The sequence below is a fragment of the Diaphorina citri genome, unplaced genomic scaffold, assembly GCF_000475195.1.
Source record: "Diaphorina citri unplaced genomic scaffold, Diaci psyllid genome assembly version 1.1 scaffold356, whole genome shotgun sequence".
Classification (NCBI taxonomy): domain Eukaryota; kingdom Metazoa; phylum Arthropoda; class Insecta; order Hemiptera; family Psyllidae; genus Diaphorina; species Diaphorina citri.
Genome location: NW_007377791.1, coordinates 112,016 through 133,738, shown reverse-complemented (window position 1 = coordinate 133,738; position 21,723 = coordinate 112,016). Strand labels below are relative to the sequence as shown.

General features: G+C 39.4%; 3 protein-coding genes and 1 long non-coding RNA gene across 4 annotated transcripts; 2 read left to right on the top strand and 2 right to left on the bottom strand.

The window, feature by feature from the left end:
- The first annotated feature begins 437 nt into the window (after nucleotides 1-437).
- LOC103507982 (eukaryotic translation initiation factor 3 subunit M) lies at nucleotides 438-5,756 on the top strand. The gene is made up of 8 exons (XM_026822705.1): nucleotides 438-659; nucleotides 1,364-1,543; nucleotides 1,824-1,918; nucleotides 2,175-2,247; nucleotides 2,397-2,542; nucleotides 3,830-4,098; nucleotides 4,601-5,014; nucleotides 5,536-5,756. The coding sequence occupies exons 1-8, from the start codon at nucleotides 603-605 to the stop codon at nucleotides 5,754-5,756; spliced, it is 1,455 nt and encodes a 484-aa protein (XP_026678506.1). The 5' UTR covers nucleotides 438-602.
- A 2,483-nt stretch (nucleotides 5,757-8,239) lies between these two features.
- LOC113466914 lies at nucleotides 8,240-20,262 on the bottom strand. The gene is made up of 11 exons (XM_026822703.1): nucleotides 20,084-20,262; nucleotides 18,886-18,982; nucleotides 18,249-18,354; nucleotides 17,817-17,980; nucleotides 17,228-17,343; nucleotides 16,487-16,777; nucleotides 15,772-16,038; nucleotides 14,634-14,730; nucleotides 13,997-14,102; nucleotides 8,950-9,110; nucleotides 8,240-8,458 (listed from the first exon to the last, which is right to left on the bottom strand). Exons 1-11 carry the CDS (start codon nucleotides 20,206-20,208, stop codon nucleotides 8,240-8,242), a joined length of 1,749 nt encoding a protein of 582 aa, XP_026678504.1. The 5' UTR covers nucleotides 20,209-20,262.
- LOC113466911 (dentin sialophosphoprotein-like) lies at nucleotides 10,589-12,738 on the bottom strand. The gene is made up of 2 exons (XM_026822696.1): nucleotides 12,721-12,738; nucleotides 10,589-12,290 (listed from the first exon to the last, which is right to left on the bottom strand). The coding sequence occupies exons 1-2, from the start codon at nucleotides 12,730-12,732 to the stop codon at nucleotides 10,695-10,697; spliced, it is 1,608 nt and encodes a 535-aa protein (XP_026678497.1). The 5' UTR covers nucleotides 12,733-12,738; the 3' UTR covers nucleotides 10,589-10,694.
- A 786-nt stretch (nucleotides 20,263-21,048) lies between the features above and the next one.
- On the top strand, nucleotides 21,049-21,456 carry LOC113466912. The gene is made up of 2 exons (XR_003391165.1): nucleotides 21,049-21,182; nucleotides 21,398-21,456. It is a non-coding gene; the product is annotated as an uncharacterized LOC113466912 (long non-coding RNA).
- The last annotated feature ends 267 nt before the right edge of the window (nucleotides 21,457-21,723 follow it).

Below are 21,723 nucleotides of genomic sequence, written 5' to 3'. Positions count from 1 at the left end.
ACACCTGGCCCAGATTTCTCACTCGAGAGTCGGCGAGTAGCTGAGCGAGTCGCTGATATTCGGGGTTTTCGTTCGGAAACTCTCCTCGGCATTACGGGTATACCACTATACCCCTCCCCTCCTTCAGTCTCTTCTTGCATTCATCATCATCATTCATCATCATCGATCATCAATTCAGTATCATCCTAGTAAGAGGCAAGAGGGCGGAGAGGGGGGTAGTGGAATCATTCAACTCGTTCACAAGCGAATAGTTTTCTGAACCGAATAGATTTGTACTCGAATAGAAACTTGTATGTTGCAATAATATGTGGCGAGTGCGCGAGTGAGCTCGGGTCAGAGAACCCAATGAATAGTTTTTCCACTCGAGTGGAACAAAATAATAATCGAGTGCACTCGAGTGAAGTCAAACTCGAGTCCACTCGAGTAAAATCATTCACTCGGCCCATCACTATCTCCTCCTCTAGTTTGCTGATTTGGGAGGTGAAATTTTGTTATTCGGGATTCGGCTCAAAAAGTGAAATAATTATTACAAAAGAAGAGCAGTTTTACTTAGAATATCTTTAATAGGTTGATAATTTATCTACTTTATCCCAGAAGAAAACATGACTGCCGTAGTACAACCGCCACCTGTTTTTATAGATCTGTTACTTGAAGATCAGGTAAGGCACCTACACTGTGGGGTGATTCAGATGTAAAACAAACATACCTACCTTCATATTTATACTACACTTTTTTTAACTGCTTTAGTCTTATCGTTTCGAAATCGAAGAGAGAAGGAAGACAGGATAGGAGAAAGCCAGCCGTTCCAAGAACAAACATTATCTCATCAGGATAAAATCTGCCCTGGGCGGGAATCAAACCCGCAGCCTAGCACTTATAAGGCAGACGCACTACCAACTAAGCTAACAAGGCTGGCAATTACACTACACTGATGGTCTTATTAAACCGAAATCGAAGAGAGAAGGAAGACAGGATAGGAGAAAGTCAGCCGTTCCAAGAACGAACATTATCCCATCAGGATAAAATCTGCCCTGGGCGGGAATCAAACCCGCAGCCTAGTGCTTATAAGGCAGACGCACTACCAACTAAGCTAACTAGGCTGGCAATCATACTACACTGATGGTCTGATTAAACTAAAATGTTTTCTTCAGAACTTTCTCAAAAGTCACATCAATATAAAATTGCTGCAAAAAGGACCTGTCACATATGAGCAGTGGTGACTAGTGTTATTATAGGGTTAGGTTAATCTCAAAAAGGAGCTTTCACTATTTGAGCAGTGACAGAGTTAGTTCAAACAAGAAAAGTAGGTCTCTTTTTCATTGTTGTGACTTCTGAATAAATACTCTGTTTTGTTTATTTTCAGGCTCTGGAACTTAGAGTATATTTGAAAAATCTTGGAGCTGAAATTTCAGATGAGAAATCTACCAAAGGCATTGAAGATGATCTGCACAAAATTATCGGTGTTTGTGATGCCTGTTTCCAAGATGCCAATGAAGCTGACATTGAAAGTGTCCTCAACTCTATTGTATCCATGCTAGTTCTTGTAAGTAACTCTTGGTTGAGGGTGAAAGTAATCAGTGAGGTCCAAAATAATTAAAATCAATACCTATTATTTTTATCATATTGGAAAAAAAAAAACATCAAGGAAGACTAACCATTTCAACTTATTGCCAAAAGAAAATTTTACTTATATTAGGTAATTTATCAGTTTAGCAGCATTTATGTTTTATAATGAGATGTAAATTATTTCTCTCTAGATTAGGTTATCACTGTTATGTTATCTTTTTAATGAATAGAAATATTTTCTTTTTTTTTTTCTTCAGATAAATCCTGAAAGAGCGGAGAACTTGATTCTGGCATTCAGTGAAAAGTTGAGCAAAGCATCTGATGCAAAGCTTGGACCAGTCACACTGAGGGTGTAAGTATTTGCATTAACCTGATGCCAAAACCTTTCTATATGGTTTTGACTTCAGATCTCTGTTGTTTGCAGTGTAGGTCAATTCTTTTTCTGGTATTCTAGTCACTCACCACTGACCTTAGCCAGAAATCAGGAGGGCATGGGTTCAATCCCAGGAAAAATGTAGGTAGGTACGTAAATTAGGAAGATCTTGTTTTTGGGGCCTAATTTTTAATTCCAAACCCTCTGTATTTTCATATTTTCTCATTTATTCCAGACTGTGGCTCCTATTTCAATCACTTGAGCCAACAAGTCCGATGAGATATCACGTGTATTACCACCTGGTACAGATTGCTCAGAATGCAGACCAAATCAAGTCTGTGTTCAAAGACGTGGACCATTTGAAACAGCAGTTCTCTCAGTGTCCTCCGTCGAATGAACAAATGCAGAAACTGTTACGTCTCCTTCATCAGGCCCTGCTTGCTTCCAAACAGTACAGATTGCTCAGAATGCAGACCAAATCAAGTCTGTGTTCAAAGACGTGGACCATTTGAAACAGCAGTTCTCTCAGTGTCCTCCGTCAAATGAACAAATGCAGAAACTGTTACGTCTCCTTCACCAGGCCCTGCTTGCTTCCAAACAGAGGTAAGAGGGGAGATTAGTGAATTAATTGTAGGAAGAATATTATACATTTTACTTACTTACTTGTTTGACCTTTATTATGCCCACATCTGTGGTTGAGTAAAGAACAGACTCTCAACCTAAAGATACTAGGTTTAAATTCCAGTATAATTGTAGATTCCAAACAGAGGTAAGAGGGGAAATTAGTGAATTAATTGTAGGAAGAATATTATACATTTTACTGACTGGTTTGACCTTTATTATGCCCACATCTGTGGTTGAGTAAAAAACAGACTCTCAACTAGTGATGGGTCGTGGGTAAATACCCACTGGGTGGGTAAATAAAAATTGGGTATTTACCCGGGTATTTATCCACCCCTAGGGTGGGTAAATACCCGGGTATTTTTAAAAAAGAAGAAAAATAAACAAAAAACATTGTCACTTGATTTTTTTTTAATTTCCCGGGCACAATTCAACTGAGGCGCTTCTTGAAAATACCCGGGTATTTATAAATTACCCGGGTAAATACTCAGGGTATTTACCCCAAAAATAAGTACCCAGGTATTTACCCATCAATACTCTCAACCTAAAGGTGCTAGGTTTAAATTCCAGTATAATAGTAGAAATTTTCATTCTATGGTGGATTGTATGTAAAAGAATTTGTCTTGAAATAATGCAGAATAGTTCCAACCACCCCAAGAAGGAAAAACATTGATTGGCAATGGTGTGGATGCTGCTTTAGAGATTTAATACACCTAGAGCTTATGTCTCACTAAAGAATTTAATCTTCTTCTTCTTCTTTGCCTTTTCCCATGTTCAGATGGGGTCAGCGTTTGTCGTCGGCCTCTCAATCAGCTTTAGAGTGGTTGCTTTGAGGCCAACTGGTTTTGGCTAAACAAAATTTTCCGAGTGGGAGGGATGCCGTTCGCACTCAACCTTCGATATTGATATAGCGTGAGGAAATTTGAGCTAGTCTTCTCCCTGTTTACAGTCCCCTAGCTAGACGCTGATCTACTCTCTGTTTATAGTCCCTCAGCCAGACTCACTGTTTATAGTCCCTCAGCCAGACTCACTTCACTAAAGAATCTAATATTATGAATAATGTATCCCCCATCTATATATCTGTACATTCCAAACAGAGGTAAGAGGGGAAATTAGTGAATTAATTGTAGGAAGAATATTATACATTTTACTGACTGGTTTGACCTTTATTATGCTCACATCTATGGTTGAGTAAAAAACAGACTCTCAACCTAAAGATATATATCTGTACAATCCACAAATTGTTACTTTTTCATTTCTCCTCCCCAGTGAGCTAGCTGCCAAGGTTATGATCGAGCTACTCTCGACCTACACAGCCGAGAACGCCTCCCAGGCTCGTGAGGATGCCCAGGCTTGCATCCTAGCTGCTCTAGCTGACCCGAACACTTTCCTACTGCATCCCCTGTTGACACTGAAACCGGTTAAGTTTCTTGAAGGAGAACTAATTCATGATTTGCTGAACATTTTCGTGGCTGAGAAAGTGAACACGTACCAGGACTTCTACAAACAGCACAAGGAGTATATTGTTAACAAGCTTGGTGAGTAATCAGACGTGTCTGGCGTTTCTTCCAGAGTAATCAGCTCTAGGACTTATTGCTCTGAGCTGAATTTAAGTCGTTTTGGCTACATTTTTTTTTTTTTTCAAGTGGATGCACTTTGCTCTCAAACCTTTGCTATTTCTTTATCAAGGGAAATTCCGCGCTGATATCTATCCTCCTTGTTTAAAGTCCTCCAGCCAGACTTAAATAATTAGATTGTAAAAGAGGCTCTAAAAAGGGTGCTACTTTTGATAGGGAGAACTGTAATAATTACAAGATCCAGGGAACTATAGCTGACAAGTTCTTATCGTCTCGAAAGCGAAGAGAGAAGGAAGACAGGATAGGAGAAATCCAGCTGTTCCGAGAACGAACATTTTATCTGTTCAGGGTGAAGTCTGTCCCGGGAACCCGCGGCCTATCATTTCCAAGGTAGACGCGGTACCAACCTAACTAGGGATTGAATTTCACGTTTTGTTACAACCATTTTTCTCTCAACTCTCAGGTCTGGATCATCAGGAAAACCTGCGGAAGATGCGTCTACTCACGTTCATGCAACTGGCTGAGACGAAGACCGAGATGAGTTTTGATATGATACAGAAGGAGCTGGATCTGAACCCTAACCAGATTGAAGCGTTCATTATTGATGGTAAGATAGCTGCCAAGGTTATGATCGAGCTACTCTCGACCTACACAGCCGAGAACGCCTCCCAGGCTCGTGAGGATGCCCAGGCTTGCATCCTGGCTGCTCTAGCTGACCCGAACACTTTCCTACTGCATCCCCTGTTGACACTCAAACCTGTCAAGTTTCTTGAAGGAGAACTAATTCATGATTTGCTGAACATTTTCGTGTCTGAGAAAGTGAACACGTACCAGGACTTCTACAAACAACACAAGGAGTATATTGTTAACAAGCTTGGTGAGTAATCAGACGTGTCTGGCGTTTCTTCCAGAGTAATCAGCTCTAGGACTTGTTGCTCTGAGCTGACATTTAAGTCGTTTTGGCTATTGGCTACATTTTTTTTTATTTTTTTTTCAAGTGGATGCACTTTGCTCTCAAACCTTTGCTATTTTTTTATCAAGGGAAATTCCGCGCTGATATCTATCCTCCTTGTTTAAAGTTCTCCAGCCAGACTTAAAATAATAATTAGATTGTAAAAGAGGCTCTAAAAAGGGTGCTACTTTTGATAGAGAGAACTGTAATAATTACAAGATCCAGGGAACTATAGCTGCCAAGTTCTTATCGTCTCGAAAGCGAAGAGAGAAGGAAAACAGGATAGGAGAAATCCAGCTGTTCCGAGAACGAACATTTTATCTGTTCAGGATGAAGTCTGTCCCGGGAACCCGCGGCCTATCATTTCCAAGGTAGACGCGGAACCAACGTAACTACGGATTGAATTTCACGTTTTGTAATAACCATTTTTCTCTCAACCCCACTAGGTCTGGATCATCAGGAAAACTTGCGGAAGATGCGTCTACTCACGTTCATGCAACTGGCTGAGACGAAGACCGAGATGAGTTTTGATATGATACAGAAGGAGCTGGATCTGAACCCTAACCAGATTGAAGCGTTCATTATTGATGGTAAGAAACTCTATAACTCTATACCTTATTATAGTCTCTCGAGGTCAAATCTTTTGCTTGAAACTCAAAAAAATTAGATATTAAACTTGTTTCTGCGCAAGTGTAGAAACGAGTTTTCATCAAATAACGTTAAAGAGTTCAGTTAACGGAACTCTAACTTTGGTTGCAAAAAGTCGCTATTAACGTTGTTTTTTACTTTCTATTACTACAGTATAGCGAGCTATACTAGTAGGTAAATGAAAGTATTGCAATCGGTCCAAATTTTCAAAATTGGGAAACGGTTGGAAATATCCGTTTTGGGATCCCCAGATGTCAAAAAAGTGGTTTTTAGCCCATGGTCTGTACGTACGTACATACTACAGGTTTAAATTTATGGGAAAAGGTGGTATACAAAATATCTCAAGAACGGTTTGTCCTAGAGATTTTATCCTGATGGGGTGATACCATGTCCATTTGAATATCTGAAGTTTCAGTCGTCTGGAATAAAGAAAAAAATCTGTTTAGCATGTGATTTCTCAATTTCTTTAAGCCTAAAGATATCATAAGCCAGTCTAGTTAGCTTAGTTGGTAGTGCGTCTGCCTTGTAAGCGCTAATAAGTGTCAATTGTCTCCATATTTCAGCATGTGTTTGGATGAAAGTGTTAAAATGGGTTATTCTGTAACAGAAAGACGAGACAACATTCAGATTTGGTAATTATGCAGAAGTCACATCTGTGGAAAAGAAAAGCTCTTTCTTGCACTTAACCTAACCCTATAATAACCAGGGTCACTGCTTGTTCGTGCCAGTTCCTTTGGTAGCAATATTCCACGGACGTGACTTCTGCACAAGTACCGATGGGTTAACAGATAAGCATTTTATTATCTAGTCAACAACCTGCTTTCTCCATCTGCCTATTGATGAACTCACAACTTACCCAAAAACCAACCTGTTGCTGAAGATGAAAGTTCTTATTTACTGTAGGGAAGTCCTTACAAGATGGGTCCTTGAAGAAGATCTAGGAGACAGGTACTTTTTGATCACCTAATCTTAACTCTTGGTTGAGGGTGAAAGTAATCAGTGAGGTCCAAAATAATTAAAATCAATACCTATTATTTTTATCATATTGGAAAAAAAAACATCAAGGAAGACTAACCATTTCAACTTATTGCCAAAAGAAAATTTTACTTATATTAGGTAATTTATCAGTTTAGCAGCATTTATGTTTTATAATGAGATGTAAATTATTTCTCTCTAGATTAGGTTATCACTGTTATGTTATCTTTTTAATGAATAGGTAGAAATATTTTCTTTTTTTTCTTCAGATAAATCCTGAGAGAGCGGAGAACTTGATTCTGGCATTCAGTGAAAAGTTGAGCAAGGCATCTGATGCAAAGCTTGGACCAGTCACACTGAGGGTGTAAGTATTTGAGTTCAGTAACCTGATGCCAAAACCTTTCTATATGGTTTTATTTGACTTCAGATCTCTGTTGTTTCCAGTATAGGTCAATTCTTTTTCTGGTAGTCTAGTCACTCACCACCGACCTCAGCCAGAAATCAGGAGGGCATGGGTTCAATCCCTGGAAAAATGTAGGTAGGTACCTAAATTAGGAAGATCTTGTTTTTGGGGCCTAATTTTTAATTCCAAACCCTCTGTATTTTCATATTCTCTCATTTATTCCAGACTGTGGCTCCTATTTCAATCACTTGAGCCAACGAGTCCGATGAGATATCATGTATATTACCATCAAAAGACACCGGAAAGTGGTTTGTTAGTTTGGATAGGGACGTATTGATTAGTACTTGATTTTAGTCAAGAGGTTTAATAGAGTTCTTTATTAAAATTTCATAATTTACGTTTTACCAACTGTTTATATTTTTATTTTTTATCATAAAGCTGTGTCCACACATATTCGACGCCGTCAATCCACAAGGTGAATAATAATAATAATAATAATAGTGCTTATCTATACTGATCACATAGACTGAAAAGTCCCTTTACTCCAGCAGTAGGCTACTACTATTATTGTAATTCTCAAATTATATTGAGGATAAAATTCCATACCTCGACTGGGATTGAACCCACGCCCTCCTGTTTACCAGGCGAGCCCTTTGACCACTACACCACCTAGGCAGGTTGAATCTATGTTATCGAGGCATAACGTTGTCAGTCGACGTCGATCGACGGGGTCGACTATGTGTGGACACTCCTTAATAGCTCTTACAAGACAGGCGCGCTCTCCTCCAAGCAGACTAGATTGGCTTATCAAAAAGAGGTTTGGGTTTGATGGAAAGAACTGTAACTGCCAAGGTCTCATCCTGCCTCGGTGGTGTAGTGGTCAAGGCGCTCGCCTGGTAAACAGGAGGGCGTGGGTTCAATCCCAGCCGAGGTATGGAATTTTATCCTCAATATATATTTTGAGAATTTGACCACAATAATAGTAGTAGCCTACTGCTGGAGTAAAGGGACTTTTCAGTCCTATGCGAGCAGTATAAATAAACACTATTATTATTATCGTCCCGAAATCGGAGGGAAGGAAGCCAGCCGTTCCGAGAACGAACTATATCCGTTCAGGATAAAAATCATACCTCTTTGATCATCTCCACACTGTCACCCACCAGCTTGACCAGCACGGAATCTCCCATAGGTTCAGGCTCCGTATCCCGTTCGCTATCGTATTTGAAGCACTTGGGTTCCCCCAGGACCCACGGTACGGGCACCTCGTAGATAGACACCACGGGAATGATAGCGTCGTGATGGGATCTGACGGTCCAGTGGTTGGTTAGCTTGGCGTCCACCACCTGGAAATGAAACATCCACGGTCAAAATTCGTCCTTTTTTCGTCTTCTCAAGCCCATTTCCCTTTTCTAAAGGGCTTTAAAAAAGAAGAAGAAGAAAAGCGAGCGTTTTACCGCCGTTTTTATTTCGTGGCAATGAAACAACGCGTGGTTTGTGTCGTAGCATGCCCATCCCGTGTATGTCCCTCATCAGATGGACGATAAGAGACACAGTACTTCCCATTTTAGGTGTTGGGTCAACACTAGAAAGTAACCCGTTGAAATATTTGCAATTGAAAAACGAGTGCAAATTTGTCTTTATGGTGGGATTCCTTTAGGGCTGTTTGCCCCTACATCTAATCCTCAGATTGGGCTTTTTGTATACGGAGGTAAACTGAAGTCTAAAAAAAAAAAAAAAAACAACAACAACAACAACAAGCGGTTCTAACCATCAAAATTATAGAGATCGAGAAAGAAATTTTTAAATCTACCCATTTTTTAAAAAAGTTTCTTACCTTTATTTCCTCATCTTCTTTTTCCACTTTCTGTACAACGTTCGTCTTCTCATCTTCACTCAGTACCATAACTTCATCATCGTCATCTGATATGCATATCAAATCATCCTCAATAGTATTATCGGGCAGAACTGGCCTTGGTTCGTCCCTTGGTGGTGAGACTGAAATAAATGTGTTAAATGAACAAACTGAGTGATTCTACACAGTGTGTTTCTTAAACTCTGACGTCACAACTCAGAGCTTTTTCCTTCCAACGGCAAAAAGAATTTGAATTTTCAACCTTTTAAAGTGACTGTTTCAGAGTTGAGGTCAACTCAGATTTTTCACAGCTTTTTACGTCGGAATCAACCTTTTATTCATAATTTTTACCCAAATGCAACTGTTCTATTCTAAATGTTTGCGTTCAAGGCGTATCAACTTACCTCTAGTTGGAAATTCTGGAGTAATATCATCTGGTAGAATAAACTCCTCAGCAAATTTACACGTACTTGATACCATGTCCATTTGAATATCTGAAGTTTCAGTCGTCTGGAATAAAGAAAAAAATCTGTTTAGCATGTGATTTCTCAATTTCTTTTAGCCTAAAGATACTATAAGCCAGTCTAGTTAGCTTAGTTGGTAGTGCGTCTGCCTTGTAAGCGCTAGGCCGCGGGTTCTATTCCCGCAAGGGGCGGATTTTATCCTCATTATTACTGTTTTGTACTCTTATGAACTGTCATGGGAATGTGCTTATTGCTTAGAATTTCTTATTCCAACCTGTTTTTTCATCAAATTTTTTCGACGTCTGAGTTAATAAAGAGATCATGTTTAATCCATACATTATGAATGAAAAGTGTTCTTCATTTCTTTCTTTCTTTGATCTTTACACAGCTTGTTGTCCAATGACCCTTTGAACAAGTGTATTAAATTTTGAGATTCAAAGTTAATACGATTGGAACCTTGGGTAGATAACAGAAAAGGTAACAACAAATAATTATGTAAAATATAACAAAAGAAATAAAAATATTATTTATTTTCAGCAAAAAAAAGTAGCACTATAATGAAAATAATAGTGATAAATCAGTCATAGGTAGAAACACAAGCTATACACGTACATACAAAAATTGTACATATACTTTGCGTTTTTCAATGGAGGAGTTGCAATTGGGAAAATATTATTAATAAAAGGTCGATTCCTACGTAAAAAGTTGTAAAAAATCCAAATCTGAGGCCAAAACTCCGAAAAAGTAAAAGGTCGAAAATTCAATTTTTAATTGCCGTTCTAATGACAAAGGTCAAAGAGTTGTGACGTCAGATTTCACGTCAAAATGCACAGAAACGCTTGCGCACAAACAAATGAAGCGGGAGTCATAAATTATGACGTCATCGCCTACGGGAGCGTATGCCGTGACGTCAAACTTCACGATTTACCGGTATTTTTTAAAATCGATTTATCTCGGTATCTAGAAGTCGTAGAAGAAAAAAAAAGTTCCGTTGGTCCTCATTTTTCCTGCGCTATGACTTTGAAACATCACCCAAGTAAGCGCAACTGATCTATTGTTACAATACCTGAGAACGTAGGTAGGTATTACACAACCTGAGGATAAAAAACAACGGAAATTTTAGTTGTGTTAAAACATGAATGTTTGTCACAAAGATTTGCCTATTTTGCCTTGGATTTGAATCACCAACCTCCAGATCCAAAGTCCACTGTACCAAGTATTACACCACTGAGGTTGGTCACACATTCCGGCCAATTCTATCTGCTACGAGAGGACAATAAGGTCTTCATCTTCATCATCTGAGATCATTATCACTGGAGCAGCACTGCTGACTGAACTAGACTTAATAGTTCTTCCTGTTGAATCACTGCTGACTAAACTAGACTTAATAGTTCTTCCTGTTGAATCACTGCTGACTGAACTAGACTTAATAGTCCTTCCTGTTGAATCACTGCTGACTGAACTAGACTTAGTAGTTCTTCCTGTTGAATCACTGCTGACTGAACTAGACTTAATAGTTCTTCCTGTTGAATCACTGCTGACTGAACTAGACTTAATAGTCCTTCCTGTTGAATCACTGCTGACTGAACTAGACTTAATGGTTCTTCCTGTTGAATCACTGCTGACTGAACTAGACTTAATAGTCCTTCCTGTTGAATCACTGCTGACTGAACTGGACTTAGTAGTTCTTCCTGTTGAATCACTACTGACTGAACTAGACTTAGTCCTTCTTTCTGTCGAATCACTGCTGACTGAACTAGACTTAATAGTTCTTCCTGTTGAATCACTGCTGACTGAACTAGACTTAGTAGTTCTTCCTGTTGAATCACTACTGACTGAACTAGACTTAGTCTTTCCTGTTGAATCACTACTGACTGAACTAGACTTAATAGTTCTTTCTGTCGAATCACTGCTGACTGAACTAGACTTAATAGTACTTCCTGTTGATCCACTGCTGACTGAACTGGTCTGAATGGGCTTTTCCAATTCAGCAATAGTTCCCAAGACCCTGTTTAGAGTCGCACTTTTAGGAGAGATCATTTCACTCCTTTGCTGAGCCATACTAAACACAGAACTAATTTTAATTTCTAACTCACTGTTAGAAATGATGTTGGTTTGGGGTTCGCTCTTTGAATCTGCTGCTGATGGCATGAGATCCAAACTTCCCCCATTGGGTTTTCCCACTAAAGGTCGTAAGCTTACGTCACTGCTGATTTGAATGGGGTCAGATGTGCTAGGGCCTGTCCTATTTGATTCTGCATTTGTGTTTTCATTCCTAGAACTACTCACGTTTGCAGCTTTCTTAGGTCTTGCTTTTTTTGCAGCTTTCGGATTGGAAGTAGTTATTGCTTCAATCTTTCTACGAAGAGTTGTCACATAATCTTCAGAACTATTCCTTGCTGACTGGTTATTCGAAGAGTTTTGTCCTGTGTTGGAACTTCCTGTTGTTAGTTGCTCTTTAGAAGTTCTTACAATTGTATTTGCTTCTGTTTTGGAACTTGCTGTGAGTTCATTCGTAGTTCTTACAGTATCACCTTTTGTATTGAGATGTTTAGAGAGTAAGGGGCTTTTCACAGATGTGGCAGCTGGGCGAGGTAATATTGGTCGGCATTTGCCCCTCTGTGAAATTGAAGTAATTTTATCTATCAAGTTCTTCACTTCTTTCACAGGACTAGAATTTTTCACAGGCTTGGGACTGGTTATTTCGGCAGGAACTGCTGTGGTATTCTCCAAGGGCATAACCATGTCCAGACCTTTCATAAGGGGATTGTTAATGGGTATCACAGAGTAAGTAGGAACGGGGGAGTTTTGTGCAGTACTAGGCGTCACTTCAGATCCGTCCAGTGAGAGAGCAGATGGCTGAAATGCAAAAGACACCGGAAAGTGGTTTGTTAGTTTGGATAGGGACGTATTGATTAGTACTTGATTTTAGTCAAGAGGTTTAATAGAGTTCTTCATTAAAATTTCATAATTTACGTTTTACCAACTGTTTATAGTTTTATCATAAGGCTGTGTCCACACATATATTCGATGCCGTCAATCTACAAGATGAATCTATGTTATCGAGGCATAACGTTTTCAGTCGGGGTCGACTATGTGTGGACACTCCTTAAGAGCTCTTACAAGATAGGCGCGCTCTCCTCCAAACTGACTAGACTGGCTTATTAAAAAGAGGTTTGGGTTTGACAGAGGGAACTGTAACTGCTAAGGTCTTATCGTCCCGAAATCGGAGAGAAGGAAGCCACCCGTTCCAAGAACGAACTATATCCGTTCAGGATAAAAATCATACCTCTTTGATCATCTCCACACATGTATCAACGGGTACTAACGGTGGCGGTTTACTTTTATTTGTTGACTTGGGGAGCAGTTTATCTGCAGAATTTGCTGGCACTTTACTTTTATCGGTAATTGGTGTCAGCTTAATTTCAAATGAAGTATTGAGAGGTTTCCCTTCTATTATCTTTGTACATATGGGAAGTATCAGTATACTTCCACTACTCTCTGTTTTACAACTTGGCACTTTATTTTCAACGACTGGCGTACCGAGTACTTTAGCTTTTCTCCCTGTAGAAACCTGTGGCGGTTTACTTCCATCTGTAGAAGTGGCAACCAGTTTATTCGCATCTGTAGAGACAGATGGCAGTGTACTTTTATCTATCGAGTCGGTTGGCAGTTTACTTTCATCTGGCAGTCTAGTTCTAGGACTAGGTGGTGGTTTACTCGTACTTGTAGAACCAGGTTGCAAATTGCTTTTCAGAATGGAAGGAATGGAAGGGAGGGAGGATACATAAGCGGTCAGCATTTCCGTCAGTTTCATCGCTCTCTTGGGGATCTTGGGCAGTTTCTTTTTGGCAGGCTTGGAGCGTGGCAGTGCAGTCTTGGAGGCGGGCAGTCCACTTTTGTTTGTCGTTGGTGAAGATGGCACAGGGGTTTGGGGCAGTTCAGTTTTTAGTTCGGTATCAGATGGCACGTTTTCGGAAAGACTTTGGGGCAGTGTATTTTTTGAGGTGGGAGTAGATGGCAGTCTAGACTTGGGTTTGTGTCGTTGGTGAAGATGGCACAGGGGTTTGGGGCAGTTCAGTTTTTAGTTCGGTATCAGATGGCACGTTTTCGGAAAGACTTTGGGGCTGTTTATTTTTTGAGGTGGGAGTAGATGGCAGTCTAGACTTGGGTTTAGTGGCTTTAGGTTGCTCAGTCTTGAGAGGGGAAGGTTCTTGTTTAAGTGGGGGAGATATCACAGGAGAGATAGGGAGAGGGGAAGAGACGCTAGACAGGGGAGAGGAAGGATTTGTACTGAGAGAGGGCGAGGAAGAAGGAGAAAAAACTGAGTGATTCTACACAGTGTGTTTCTGTGCATTTCTTAAACTCTGACGTCACAACTCTGAGCTTTTTCCTTCGAACGGCAAAAAGAATTTGAATTTTCAACCTTTTAAAGTAACTGTTTCAGAGTTTTGACCTCAGATTTTTCACAACTTTTTACGTCGGAATCAACCTTTTATTCATAATTTTTACCCAAATGCAACTGTTCTATTCTAAATGTTTGCGTTCAAGGCGTATCAACTTACTTCTAGTTGGAAATTCTGGAGTAATATCATCTGGTAGAATAAACTCCTCAGCAGATTTACACGTACTTGATACCATGTCCATTTGAATATCTGAAGTTTCAGTCGTCTGGAATAAAGAAAAAAATCTGTTTAGCATGTGATTTCTCAATTTCTTTAAGCCTAAAGATATCATAAGCCAGTCTAGTTAGCTTAGTTGGTAGTGCGTCTGCCTTGTAAGCGCTAAGCCGCGGGTTCGATTGCCGCCCGGGGCGGATTTTATCCTGATGGGATAATGTTCGTTCTCGGAACGGCTGGCTTTCTCCTATCCTGTCTTCCTTCTCTCTTCGATTTCGGGAGGATAAGACCATAGCAGATACAGTTCCCCTTTGAAAACTCTTTTTTTTTTTTTTTTTTTTTTTTTTTTTTTAAGATACCATAAAATCGTATCTATACCTAGGCTAGAACAAATTGAGAAATCACATTGATGTCAGGTACCATAAGCTTTGTACAAAACAATACTGTTTGGCATACTGTATATCAAAACACATCTTGATTTTGGGCCTTTCATCAAATTATAATAGTTTGATTTAGGGCCCCTTTTTTCTCAGTTTAAGAGTTTACTGACCTCATGAGATAAGAGCATGAGATAAGAGCATACCTTGGTGTCATTATTCTCGTTGGATTTTTGATAGAACGAGAAAGCTAAGCGCGCTCTCTTGAAAGCTTCCGAAATCACCAGCTCATTGTTGAAAGGTCTGAAACAAGCGGGAAAAGCCCTTATTTTGAGTATACAAACACAAAAAAGGATACAATTTGAGCAACCAGCGTGACCATGTGAGAATCACATTGGTCTTGCACACCGGAGGTATTGGGTCCACTTTCCGTCAGTCGAAGTTTTTTCGGGTCAGTGATTGGAATACGGGGTGCACTCGGTATCGGAGGACAGAGTAGCTTCTTCGAATAATGGAGGAGTTGCAAATGGGTAAAAATTATAAATAAATGGTCGACTCCTATGTAAAAAGTTGTGAAAAATCCAAATCGTAGTAATCAAGGCCACGATATAAGGGGACTAAATGCCCTAATTCGACAGTCTAAATAAAGCACCAATACCTAATATCAAGATGTACATCTGCCATCACCATTCGGCGAAAGATAAAGCCGCTAAAAACAACAACAACATCAAGATGTACTTTTTAATTGCCGTTCTAATGAAAAAGTTCAAAGAGTTGTGACGTCAGATTTCACGTCAAACTGCGCACAAACAAACGAAGCGGGAGTAATGAATTATGACGTCATTGCCTACAGGAGCGTATGCCGTGACGTCAAACTTCACGATTTACCGGTATTTTTTAAATCGATTTATCTCTGTATCTATCTGGAAGTCGTAGAAGAAAAAGAAAAATTCCGTTGGTCCTCATTTTTCCTACTCTATGACTTTGAAACATCACCCAAGTAAGCGCAACTGATCTATTAGCCACTCGTGGAAAAAAGAGATGAAAGAAATAACGGAATTCCAGAAGAGAAATAACAGAGAGAAGTTTGAGGAAATTCAAACAGAACATTATACTGAAGGTAGAAACACCATCACGTCACGTCATGGGAAGTCAGAAAGATGTAGTTCAAAGTTTTCCCATAATAGTACCTATACGTAATCTTTCAGGACAGCCACACTAACATCAAGTCACCTCACTTGATAGCAGTGTGTTTCTACCTTGAGATGTGTAATCTTTTCGGTATTGGCCACCAGCAATCATGCTGACACCACATATGCGTGAAATGAACAGAATTCCAAATACCTTTTCAAAGGATTGGTCAGATTTCCTTCCTTCTCGCCATCTTTCGGATTCGAACGCGGGTCTTCTCTCTCCAGGCCTGAACACCCACCGGAGGAGCTAGCGTTGGACTTTTCATCACCAGCCATCAGGGATGGACTCGGCAGGGGAGGGAAGGTGTCGAGTAGTTCCTGATTGAGGGACTTCTTCAGCAGTTTCATTTTGGTTTTGATGTACAGGCGACGAAGTTCGGGGAGTTGAAATTGATTCATCAGCTCTTCCAGATAATATCTGGGGACACGGGAATGCAAAAATATAAGTAGATGAATCTCTTACACTAGGTATGCACTGCAATAGTCCCAAACAAAAATGGGCGCGCCACACAAGGGATCAAGAAGAGACCGCCTTAACATAATAACACACTAGATATCTGGGAAACCAACTTATCACAATTTCATTCCTCAATAAACTGTACACCAAGTCAAATTTTTGACATATATTTTTTAATTATTATTCAAAAAGTTTGGTAGAGGGAAACGGTAACTACTGGGGGTCTCATCGTTCTGAAATCGAAGTGAGAACGACAAGATAGGAGAAAGTCGGCATTTCCAAGAACGGAGGATTAAGTCCGACCTGGACGGGAATCGAACCCGCTTCATAGCGTTGACAAGGAAGACGTGCTACCCTGCAAGGTAACTAAGCTACCTCAGATTTATAAATGCGTCTAACGGTCACTTACCTATAGAAATGATTGTCATTTGAAGGCGAATGGTACTGTTGGGCGTAAGTTCTCAGAACTTTAAGGAAAAGATTTTTCCTCTTCTGTATACTAGCATCCATCCAGGCTGGGTGAACAGAAACGGACTGGTTTAAATCAACGGGTACTGTAGGTGGCGGTTTACTTTTATTTGTTGACTTGGGGAGCAGTTTATCTGTATCAACGGGTACTAACGGTGGCGGTTTACTTTTATTTGTTGACTTGGGGAGCAGTTTATCTGCAGAATTTGCTGGCACTTTACTTCGAATGGTACTGTTGGGCGTAAGTTCTCAGAACTTTAAGGAAAAGATTTTTCCTCTTCTGTATACTAGCATCCATCCAGGCTGGGTGAATAGAAATGGACTGGTTTAAATCAACGGGTACTGTAGGTGGCGGTTTACTTTTATTTGTTGACTTGGAGAGTAGTTTATCTGTATCAACGGGTACTGACGGTGGCGGTTTACTTTTATTTGTTGACTTGGGGAGCAGTTTATCTGCAGAATTTGCTGGCACTTTACTTTTTTGGTAGAGGGAAACGGTAACTACTGGGGGTCTCATCGTTCTGAAATCGAAGTGAGAACGACAAGATAGGAGAAAGTCGGCATTTCCGAGAACGGAGTCTTAAGTCCGACCTGGACGGGAATCGAACCCGCTTCCTAGCGTTGACAAGGAAGGCGTGCTACCCTGCAAGGTAACTAAGCTACCTCAGGTTTATAAATGCGCCTAACGGTCGCCCCCAGGACCCACGGTACGGGCACCTCGTAGATAGACACCACGGGAATGATAGCGTCGTGATGGGATCTGACGGTCCAGTGGTTGGTCAGCTTGGCGTCCACCACCTGGAAATGAAACATCCACGGTCAAAATTCTTCCTTTTTTCGTCTTCTCAAGCCTATTTCCCTTTTCTAGAGGGGTTTAAAAAAAAAAAAGAAGAAAAAAGCGAGCGTTTTACAGCCGTTTTTATTTCGTGGCAATGAAACAACATGTGGTCTGTGTCGTAGCATGCCCATCCCGTGTATGTCCCTCATCAGATGGGCGATAAGAGACACAGTACTTCCCATTTAGGTGTTGGATCAACACTAGAAAGTAACCCGTTGAAATATTTGCAATTGAAAAACGAGTGCAAATTTGTCTTTATGGTGGGATTCCTTTAGGGCTGTTTGCCCCTACATCAAAAAAAAAAAAAAAAAAAAAAAAAAAAAAAAAAAAAAAAAAAAAAAAAAAAAAAAAAAACAACCGGCTCTAACCATCAAAATTATAAAGATCGAGAAAGAGATATTTAAATCTACCCATTAAAAAAAAAGTTTCTTACCTTTATTTCCTCATCTTCTTTTTCCACCTTCTGTACAACGTTAGTCTTCTCATCTTCACTCAGTACCATAACTTCATCATCGTCATCTGATATGCATATCAAATCATTATCCTCAATCGTATTATCGGGCAGAACTGGCCTTGGTTCGTCCCTTGGTGGTGAGACTGAAATAAATGTGTGAAATGAACAAACTGAGTGATTCTACACAGTGTGTTTCTGTGCATTTCTTAAACTCTGACGTCACAACTCTGAGCTTTTTCCTTCGAACGGCAAAAAGAATTTGAATTTTCAACCTTTTAAAGTAACTGTTTCAGAGTTTTGACCTCAGATTTTTCACAACTTTTTACGTCGGAATCAACCTTTTATTCATAATTTTTACCCAAATGCAACTGTTCTATTCTAAATGTTTGCGTTCAAGGCGTATCAACTTACTTCTAGTTGGAAATTCTGGAGTAATATCATCTGGTAGAATAAACTCCTCAGCAGATTTACACGTACTTGATACCATGTCCATTTGAATATCTGAAGTTTCAGTCGTCTGGAATAAAGAAAAAAATCTGTTTAGCATGTGATTTCTCAATTTCTTTAAGCCTAAAGATATCATAAGCCAGTCTAGTTAGCTTAGTTGGTAGTGCGTCTGCCTTGTAAGCGCTAAGCCGCGGGTTCGATTGCCGCCCGGGGCGGATTTTATCCTGATGGGATAATGTTCGTTCTCGGAACGGCTGGCTTTCTCCTATCCTGTCTTCCTTCTCTCTTCGATTTCGGGAGGATAAGACCATAGCAGATACAGTTCCCTCTGTCAAACCTCTTTTTTTTTTTTTTTTTTTTTTTTTTTTTTAAGATACCATAAAATCGTATCTATACCTAGGCTAGAACAAATTGAGAAATCACATTGATGTCAGGTACCATAAGCTTTGTACAAAACAATACTGTTTGGCATACTGTATATCAAAACACATCTTGATTTTGGGCCTTTCATCAAATTATAATAGTTTGATTTAGGGCCCCTTTTTTCTCAGTTTAAGAGTTTACTGACCTCATGAGATAAGAGCATGAGATAAGAGCATACCTTGGTGTCATTATTCTCGTTGGATTTTTGATAGAACGAGAAAGCTAAGCGCGCTCTCTTGAAAGCTTCCGAAATCACCAGCTCATTGTTGAAAGGTCTGAAACAAGCGGGAAAAGCCCTTATTTTGAGTATACAAACACAAAAAAGGATACAATTTGAGCAACCAGCGTGACCATGTGGGAATCACATTGGTCTTGCACACCGGAGGTTTCCGTCAGTCGAAGTTTTTTCGGGTCAGTGATTGGAATACGGGGTGCACTCGGTATCGGAGGGCAGAATAGCTTCTTCAAATAATGGAGGAGTTGCAAATGGGTAAAAATTATAAATAAATGGTCAATTCCTACGTAAAAAGTACCTAGTGAAAAATTTAAATCTACTAAATATTTTTAATAAAATGTCGATTCCTACGTAAAAAGTTGTGAAAAATCCAAATCTGAGGTCAAAACTCCGAAAAAGGTCTTTAAAAGGTCGAAAATTCAATTTTTAATTGCCGTTCTAATGAAAAAGTTCAAAGAGTTGTGACGTCAGATTTCACGATTTACCGGTATTTTTTAAATCGATTTATCTCTGTATCTGGAAGTCGTAGAAGAAAAAGAAAAATTCCGTTGGTCCTCATTTTTCCTACTCTATGACTTTGAAACATCGCCCAAGTAAGCGCAACTGATCTATTAGCCACTCGTGGAAAAAAGAGATGAAAGAAATAACAGAATTCCAGAAGAGAAATAACAGAAAGACGTTTGAGGAAATTCAAACAGAACATTATACTGAAGGTAGAAACACATTACCACAGAAGAAAAAGAAAAATTCCGTTGGTCCTCATTTTTCCTACTCTATGACTTTGAAACATCACCCAAGTAAGCGCAACTGATCTATTAGCCACTCGTGGAAAAAAGAGATGAAAGAAATAACGGAATTCCAGAAGAGAAATAACAGAGAGAAGTTTGAGGAAATTCAAACAGAACATTATACTGAAGGTAGAAACACCATCACGTCACGTCATGGGAAGTCAGAAAGATGTAGTTCAAAGTTTTCCCATAATAGTACCTATACGTAATCTTTCAGGACAGCCAAACTAACATCAAGTCACCTCACTTGATAGCAGTGTGTTTCTACCTTGAGATGTGTAATCTTTTCGGTATTGGCCACCAGCAATCATGCTGACACCACATATGCGTGAAATGAACAGAATTCCAAATACCTTTTCAAAGGATTGGTCAGATTTCCTTCCTTCTCGCCATCTTTCGGATTCCAACGCGGGTCTTCTCTCTCCAGGCCTGAACACCCACCGGAGGAGCTAGCGTTGGACTTTTCATCACCAGCCATCAGGGATGAACTCGGCAGGGGAGGGTAGGTGTCGAGTAGTTCCTGATTCAGGGACTTTTTTAAAGTGCTAGGGCAATGCAGTTACGAACATGGTCTTTTTTTGTCGTCAGTGAAAACAGCATGTGACAGAGAAAAAAAATGAGGCAAACAAATAAAAAAAAATTCCATTCCTCGGGCGCGAACCCAGTGTCAGCACACTCATGCAAAAACATTAGGATTACAAGTTGCACGTCCATACCACAGACGCCGATGGAAATTGACGTAAAAATAGTAATATATAATGTTCAATTTTTCTCTCTTTTTTTAAAAAGGTAAATTTTTGGGGATTTTTTTTAGGAGGGAAAAAAGGGATTTTTTGAAAAAAAATATCGCTTCATTGTCTTTTGTCACACCCTGACGAATTTGTAGTTTCGTTGGTAGGAATCGTTGGTAATTTCTATATAGTAACATAAAAACACTAATTTTGAATTTTGATTTAAATTTGATTTTGGCGGTATTTTCTTTTTTGAACAGAACGAACTTGGGCATTGCGCGTTGCGCAAATCTTTTCGCACGATGCACGAAATCAAAACTGCAAGATTTTTTTTTTCATTTTCCTTTATTCCTTTTATGAATTGTGATACCTATAATCATTTCAATAGAAATATGATTTTTTTTATGATAAAAGTTAAAAGCCTAGATTCTTTTCATTTTAAAAGCTCAAATTCCGGGTGGCTTTTTTTTTCCAAGTCACGTTTCTTTTAGATTGGCTTCTTGAAGTCACGTCTTTTGCGTTGCGGAAAAAAACATGGCTACCTTCACATTTATCAAAATTTGTTTACGATCGGTGAAGGTAGCAATCGATTTTCATTTTCAATCTACACCGTACACCGTGTTTGCTGATTTGGGAGGTGAAATTTGGTTATTCGGCTCAAAAAGTGAAATAATTATTACAAAAGAAGAGCAGTTTTACTTAGAATAGGTATCCTTAATAGGTTGATAATTTATCGTGGAACAAAATAATAATCGAGTGCACTCGAGTGAAGTCAAACTCGAGTCCACTCGAGTAAAATCATTCACTCGGCCCATCACTATCTCCTCCTCTAGTTTGCTGATTTGGGAGGTGAAATTTTGTTATTCGGGATTCGGCTCAAAAAGTGAAATAATTATTACAAAAGAAGAGCAGTTTTACTTAGAATATCTTTAATAGGTTGATAATTTATCTACTTTATCCCAGAAGAAAACATGACTGCCGTAGTACAACCGCCACCTGTTTTTATAGATCTGTTACTTGAAGATCAGGTAAGGCACCTACACTGTGGGGTGATTCAGATGTAAAACAAACATACCTACCTTCATATTTATACTACACCCGTAGCTTGTATAGTCTGCCGTACGGTGCTTTGGGGGATTAGGAGTGTCTGTTTTGTCAGTGAAAAAAATGTTCATCAAAATGTGTAAGAAAAAATAACGAGTAATTCAGTAAAAAATAGCGAGTGATTTGATATTTTTTAGTCCTACAAAAATGCTGAATTT

Excerpts from the sequence above, each read along its gene's own strand:
- LOC103507982 (XM_026822705.1), top strand. The coding sequence starts at position 603 with ATGACTGCCGTAGTACAACCGCCACCTGTTTTTATAGATCTGTTACTT. Across the intron at positions 1,919-2,174 it reads GGACCAGTCACACTGAGGGT|ACTGTGGCTCCTATTTCAAT; the intron begins GTAAGTATTTGC and ends CATTTATTCCAG. Across the intron at positions 2,248-2,396 it reads TGTATTACCACCTGGTACAG|ATTGCTCAGAATGCAGACCA; the intron begins ATTGCTCAGAAT and ends CAAACAGTACAG.
- LOC113466914 (XM_026822703.1), bottom strand. The coding sequence starts at position 20,208 with ATGGCTGGTGATGAAAAGTCCAACGCTAGCTCCTCCGGTGGGTGTTCA. Across the intron at positions 18,355-18,885 it reads ACGAGAATAATGACACCAAG|ACGACTGAAACTTCAGATAT; the intron begins GTATGCTCTTAT and ends TCTTTATTCCAG. Across the intron at positions 8,459-8,949 it reads AAGAAGATGAGGAAATAAAG|GTGGTGGACGCCAAGCTAAC; the intron begins GTAAGAAACTTT and ends TTTCATTTCCAG.